General features: G+C 37.1%; 1 protein-coding gene across 1 annotated transcript in view; it reads right to left on the bottom strand.

Annotated features, from left to right (window-relative positions):
• Positions 1 to 212: 212 nt before the first annotated feature.
• SFT2D1 (SFT2 domain containing 1) overlaps positions 213 to 7314 on the bottom strand; it is a 16248-nt gene continuing 9146 nt past the window's right edge. The window contains exons 4-8 of the mRNA XM_072141277.1: positions 5961 to 6042; positions 5398 to 5433; positions 3883 to 3941; positions 1453 to 1482; positions 213 to 737 (exon numbers count right to left, since the gene is read on the bottom strand). Of these exons, the coding sequence (XP_071997378.1) occupies positions 698 to 737; positions 1453 to 1482; positions 3883 to 3941; positions 5398 to 5433; positions 5961 to 6042 (247 nt within the window). The 3' untranslated portion in view covers positions 213 to 697. The remainder of the gene's footprint in view (positions 738 to 1452; positions 1483 to 3882; positions 3942 to 5397; positions 5434 to 5960; positions 6043 to 7314) is intronic.

Here is a 7314-nt window from a genome sequence, read left to right as displayed (position 1 = left end):
CAGTAAAGCCACTAGGGAGACACCTGATGTGTACTTACAACGGAATATAAAAACAAGATGTGAATATAGCCCAAGAGGAAATATTGTCTCTTTTGACATTGTTTTAACATAAAAACCCCCACATTTGACACTTGCATTCCCCATATGTACATTGTCTCACATGTGGTTATTTCTCTAAGAAACTTAGAAGTTGACAAAAAGATGGCCAAAAATTTTGCAGTTACAAAAGGTTTAATAGAGGAATTCAGACAAAATCTGAAATATCTACAATAGTTTTATAAATCTAAATGTATGTCTGTCTCATTTATATAACTATAGTACATTTATGGTGCTCTGCTCCTGAAAAAGCAATTTACATGTGCAATCATCATCCACCAAGTAGATTTATTATAACTTCAAATATTTACAAACCTAGTACAACAATTAAACATTTGGGGGACTAAAAGTCCTGAAATAAGGCATTTTGGTCAACATATTAGAAGAGTGCACTTATTTTTGTTACTGCATAAATATGCATGATAAAAAAAAAATAAAAAGTTAATACAATACATTGTTGCTTTAAACAATATCAATTTAGAGAATCAGCACTTTGTTATTTACAAAAAATGTAATATTTTGTTTTTATAGAAAATATAAAACAAAAAATGGTACAAGTGTAACTTCCTGACTTGTGGAGCTGGATTTGCCTTCTTGAATTCTAATTCAGACAGGAACTGAAGCATTTTATCACGGCATCCCTGTTTGGGGCGGGGAAAAAAAATACTGATAAGCAATTTTTATTGTTAAAGAACCAAATGTGTTTGTAAAGAAAGTCTGTGTTCCGTAAGGGGTTTATGTTCTGCCTGTTCTATTGTAAGGCATTTTCTTGCTTTCCAAAGAATAAAATTTAGTTGAAGCTAAAAAGTGTGTGTGTTACATGGTATTAAATACAGTGTGTGAAATTTTACCTGGCTCTGTAATATATTCACCGCTCTTTTGGCCCCCCCCCAAAAAAAAAAAATCATCAGGGGGTGGGTTTGGACAAGCCGGCAGTGACTAGCAGAGTGAATATATTATATTTACCTCTCTCTGGGACTCAAGCTGTGGAATTTGGCAGAAAGCCATGTAAAGTTTCACATACTTTCAAACATCATATAACACAGACGTTTTTTAAAACATATTTGGCATATACAGTACTTTGTCTATAGCAACTTGTCCCATGTGAGTTACCCAAAATTTGCTGTTAAAAATTGGGCACAAACCAATCTAACAAAAGGGCATGGCTTAATGGAGAAATGAGTGTAATGCAACAGGTGTCCACAATAAGTACACCAAGTAATAAGTGGTGAAAGCTTAGACTAAGTGGACCAAATGGTGTGCATCTTTATCAGTAAAATCTTCCCCATGGTCCTGCATGCAGCAGGCCGACCTAGTCTTCAGCCTGGATTTCGATAAACTAGCTTGTGCACTTACCTTGCAAAAGGAATAAAAGATATGCTGTACCTAGAATAGAAAAAAAAAGTTACAAAATACTCAAAGCAAGAAAAAGTTGCCATTTTCATAATTTGACACAACCGGGACTACACCAAGCAGCCAATTTTGATTCCAGTACTGTACACAGAACAGAGATGGAGGAGCACCACCATTATCTGTGTAGTTGCAGCTGTGTGGAGAAATATGAAACTTCAGATCACTCCTAATTTTCCTGGAATGCATATACAGGCAGTCCCCGGGTTACATACAAGATAGGGACTGTAGGTTTGTTCTTAAGTTGAATTTGTATGTAAGTCGAAACTGTATATTTTATCATTGTAGTTCCCGACAATTTTTTTTTTTGCCCCAGTGACAATTGGAGTTTCAAATTTTTTTGCTGTAATAGGACCAAGAATTATCAATAAAGCTTCATTGCAGACAATTTTAAGCTGATTATTGCAGTCTGGGACTATTTTAAAGCATCCAGAGAGCTTCACCAGAGGTCACAGTGGGCAGAGGGGTCTGTCTGTAACTATGGGTTGTCTGTAAGTCGGGTGTCCTTAAGTAGGGGACCGCCTGTACAAGTAAATAAACAAGGCTATCTCTGCATTTTTTTTTTAAACCTTAACTACTTTGCCCCTTTTTTGATTTTGTGTTTCCATCTGCACTCCCCACCTTCTAAAATCTATAACTGTATTTTTCAATGTAAATTGAATTTGCGCCAATTCCTTGCAAGCTTGTTTTTTACACCATCAATGCATGCTCCAATCAACACATCTCCTTTATTCTTTGGGTCTGTAGGATCATGGAGAAACCTAACTAATACAGCTTTTGTGTTTAAATGCATTTCAAAAAAGTGAAAACCTTCTGTACCAATGAAAAGATTCTTCGCTTCATCTTCTGACGCGAACACACTTTGGTGTACAGAGGCGATACCTAGCATTTTATTTGTTTATTTTTATATCAATTCTAAGGAAAGGGGAGTGATTAAAAAATGCAAAAAACCTAAGTTCAAAACTATTACCATTTTTTTTTCGATCCTCTAGTGTAGTTATAGCATACCTTTTAGTGACAGAGTGCCCAAACTACAGCCAAAACCCACTTATTTAGTACAAAGTGCCAACAAGGTATTTTAAGCAGTAACCTATTTCTCCCTGCTCTGACAACTTGCATTCATATCTGCAACCTGAGGACACTAATGCAGTAGAAAGAAATTGGGGAAAATTGTTGCATCATTGCACTTTCCCTCCAGGGTCCCCTGAACAGGAAGAATTGTGGGACCTATATGGGGAATTTTCTATAGATCTGTAAAAGTGTACCACTGGCACACTATTACAGATCTGAGGCAATGATGAAGACTCCATGTTGTAATGGCAAATGGTTGTCACTCCCTGATGAAACAACAGGTAGAGAGACTATCGGATCACACGGACCTGGCTGTTGACTGCTGCCAGTGGCAATCAAAGGGTTAACAGCCATAATCTGTGTGTTAGCAGTGGGTGTTTGTTCCATTAGTTATGTATTTATGTATATTGCAGCAGTTTTATTTGTTTGATTAATCATAGCTGTTAAGAAGTTAAACGATTTTGATATTGGTATCTCAGATTGTATTGACTCAAAAAAAGGGGCAGGTATAATTTTGACTGCATAGTGAAATGTTTATAAGAATATGACAACAGTAATTTTTTTTGTCAGTTGTAATTTGGAGTTTTTCAACATGTGATGTAAGAGACACTTCAACTTTATGCTGTGCATTGATAAAAATGTATGGCGATTCAAATTTTTTAAAATAGTTTTTTATGTTCAGATTCAATTCAGCAACCTCCAGATCATGTTTTTTTCACACCCAGCGTGATGGCATCACCCAGGAAGTCAATGAAGGCAAAGAGTTTAGGAGTGAAGTCCAGCTCTCCTCGCCCCTGAACACCCCCCTCCCCCCCCGAAAGTTAATTTCCCTAACATCATAATTAGTCTTCTGAATTCTGAGTGAATGACATCAATCAAAGCAGAGGAAGCAGTTTTTGGCAGGGATAGATCAACTTCAGCGTTAAACTCTCAATTTCGTGACTTTATAAAACCAATTTACAGCTCATTTCATTTTCTAGATGATGCCAGCTCACTGGTCTATAAAAGAAGGTGCTCTGCTGCTTGACAACACACTGGTAGTGGTTTATTAGGTCATTTTCTTCAGACATGTTCCATTACGGTCTGGGACTGGAGTTCTCTGGCTATTTGTTACAGTTATTTCCCACTAGAGGGAAATTTGAAGTAGCATATTTGACCAGTTTAAAAAGGTGTGAAATATAGAAACAATGCACATATGCATAGTAGATCTACCAGAACCCCCCCCCCCCCCCCCACACACACACACATATAAATGAAATATCAAAAGAGTTGTCATTAAAACATTAAAAGTATAACAACACTTACCAGGTCATCGCTAGGAACTGCAGGATACAAAAGAGAAGTGCCAAACCTTTCTTTTGCCACTAAAAAAATACAAACAACAAAACAGTTGTCAGTTATAAGTATAATAAATTGCATAAAGAGAAGTAAATCCTGATTTTTTAAAAAGCCATCAATCAGATTTATACTATACTAATCATTTAGATACTTTACAATAAGAAACAATATATTCTCTATTCTTCTACAGAAGCTACTATATATGAGTACTGTATATTATGTGGATCTTGTGGTACTTTAGTTCTACAGTTTGGAAGTTGTCAGACTAGCTGAAAGCTGTTTAAGAACAACAAAAAAAGTTTCTATGATCTCCCTGCAAAAATAAATCGGGCACATAACTCATATTATAGGTTTAGATTGGCATTAGAGCGGTCTGTCCTAGTGCAAATGTATTTCCAGCGAGAATATTAAAGCAATGCAAAAATAAATTAGATTTGTTTCCCTATCCTGTAAGCAGAGGGTGAGTACTGTCTTTGGCACCATGAGAGTCCTGGTTTTGTATACACAGGGACGGCACAGTTTAATACCCCCTGCACAAAAATGTGTTTGGTTCATGGAATCAGACATGTGTGCTGGCAGGGAGTCCGTGCATCATATTTCTGTATGATACAAGAACTCCCATCCACTGCAATGTGCTCGCTCTGTGGGATCTGACAGGGGTTCCATTGCATGGACTGGATATGTTCGTGTGCAGAGTCTTCCACAGACTACCCAGCACATTGTTGAATATTGTGTAACAGACAGCTGTCACAGTGTCAGCATACAGAAAGTCATTCCATCATAAAGCACTATAATGCTCGGACTGTCATCCACTCCTGACCAGCACACAGGTCCAACTACACAGACCAAATACGTTCAGTATAACATTCTGTGAAACATTTTTCTGCAGGACAATGCCTCAAATGTATACAGCCACCCGAAAACACTTCCTGTAACAGAGCGTGCCAGTTTATTTCTGACTGTATTATCTGATCCTTTTAGATACAACTGCTCATGTTATCTTCATGATAACTTCAATTCATATCTGCAAGTATGTCTTTTCATAAATCAGGTTCTTCTAGTTTATTTCATTAAAAATTTAAAAACATTGCCACCTTCTTATCCATTCCTTCAGTCGCCGTCAAAAAAGGACAGAAAACTCAAACTTCAATACATTTTGGATCTTCCAATGAGTATTTGGATCTATCACAATCCAGTGATTTCATTTTGTGTGAATTTAAATTTGCATTTATGTGAACATCAGTGGACAACTCTAATAAGCCTTTTATCCATCTTTATGGAGTTGTAAAAGAAAATTATAGAAAATATCAGCCCTGCATAGGCTGTGAAAGGTTTGTGGAGTGGTGCAAAGTTTGCTGGGTGACTAAAAGATGATGGCATTCAGCACTATTTTGCAGGATACTCATTGTGCTCAGTATGCACTTTATAAAACTCAGTAATGAATTATACAAAACAAATGAAACTACTGAAGGTTTTACTTACCCAAAATACAGAGCATAATGTACAGACCAAGCAAAGCTGAAAGTAAAAAAAAAAAAAAAATACAACAAATTAACACAAAAAGGACAGGTAGTAGTTTATGTACTACATAAATCGCTATCTCCTAGCAAATATAATAAACACATACATATATATACACACACACACACGCATTATCTAAATGGATGGCTTTAGCGACTTTGTGGTAAACTACTTCCTATTGTTCTTTAGGTTCCTCTCTACTGTAGCACTCAGAATTACCAAACACCAACTTACACCATTATTACTGTGCTGTACATTACACCAATCTAATGCATTGTAAGTTGGAGGCGACACTGGAAACATTCCTAGATTCTTCCATTCTTCACCAGGACCTAACCCTTATTAAGTGTAAGGCCATCTGAGCCAATTTTAATAACTTCCAATTGAAGAATTATATGTACTGTATATGGCCAATTTATTAAAAGTGCACGCTGATATGAGAATACCCCTTTAAAGAAGGCTAGTCTTATATCAGTTCCCTTCACCTTCTATGCAGCAATTGCAAATATACCTCTTGTACTCACCAGCATAACTATTGTAGCAATCAATCTAGTTGGCTCAAACATCTTCTTAAGTTGCTTAAGCGGACCCATAAGAAAACATGTGCTAAAATGACAAGAAAAAGAGGAGATTATGGGAGTTTCTAACTTTTCATAATGCTGACACACCTCCGTTAGAATTATGGGAAACATTGAAGGTTTATCTCCGGGGATGTGTGAGATCCTCTATATCTTATGTTAAAAGGGAAGCTGCTAGGCAAGAGACGGAATTGGCTCAGAGATGCCAGCATTTAGAAGCAGAGTTTGTAGCTAACCGAACGGTGGAGAATAAAACAGAATGGTTACAAGTAGGCAGGCTATATTTACATATGTATTGCAGGAAATAGCCAAGAGAATACAATTTTTTCAGCAACAGCGTTTTTTTGAACAAGGTAACCAATCCAGTAGTCTGTTAGCTAATCTCGTCCATGAAGGAAGGAAATATTTTATCTGATAGTGGTGCCATAAGGGATAGATTTTTTGACTTTTATAGTTCCTTATACGAATCCCAATTTAATTGCTCAGCTCAGGAACTTATCGATTACTTAGACAATATACCCTTTCCTAATTTGGACCCAGCACAACGGGAGGCTCTTGATTCTCCAATTACCCTGGAGGAGCTTACTGAGGCATTGAAAGACATGCGAAGGGGGAAATCCCTGGGTCCAGATGGCATTCCTGTGGAAATTTTTGATCAGTACCAGGAAGTTTTATTGCCGGTTTTGCTGCAGTGTTATACAAAGGACTTTCGTCGGGGTACACTTCCCACATCCTTTTATGACGCTACAATAGTCCTTATACTAAAACCAGTTAAAGACCCAATGGAATGTGGGTCTTATCGCTCCATTTATTATTGAATTTAGTTTACAAGTTATTAACCAAAGTATTGGCCAAACGTTTAAATTTAGTTATATTATAAACACCCGGATCAATGTGGCTTTATGCCCGGAAAATATCAGACGTGTGCAGGTAGTATCCCAAATTGGATGCCAAATGAAAGCAAACTGGGCTTTGGCATCATTGGATGCCACAAAGGCATTCGATTCAGTTGAATGGCCATTTCTCCAGCAAGTGTTAGTTAAATTTGGATTTGGCCCTGGTTTTATTTCCTGGCTTAATATCTTATATAAACACCCAAAGGCGGCAATTTTGATAAATGGCCTATTATCTTCTTACTTTCCCTTATACAGAGGAACGCGACAGGGATGTCCCCTGTCGCCTTTATTGTTCGCATTGGCAATAGAGCCGCTGGCTATATTAATTAGAGGTGATCCAAACTCTAAGGGTATCATAATTGGCTCCAGGGAAAATAGAGCAGCACTATATGCTGATGACATGA

This window comes from Engystomops pustulosus, chromosome 3 (genome assembly GCF_040894005.1).
Source record: "Engystomops pustulosus chromosome 3, aEngPut4.maternal, whole genome shotgun sequence".
Classification (NCBI taxonomy): Eukaryota; Metazoa; Chordata; class Amphibia; order Anura; family Leptodactylidae; genus Engystomops; species Engystomops pustulosus.
The sequence above is the reverse complement of the archived record's forward strand: the minus strand, read 5'-3'. Positions and strand labels throughout refer to the sequence as shown.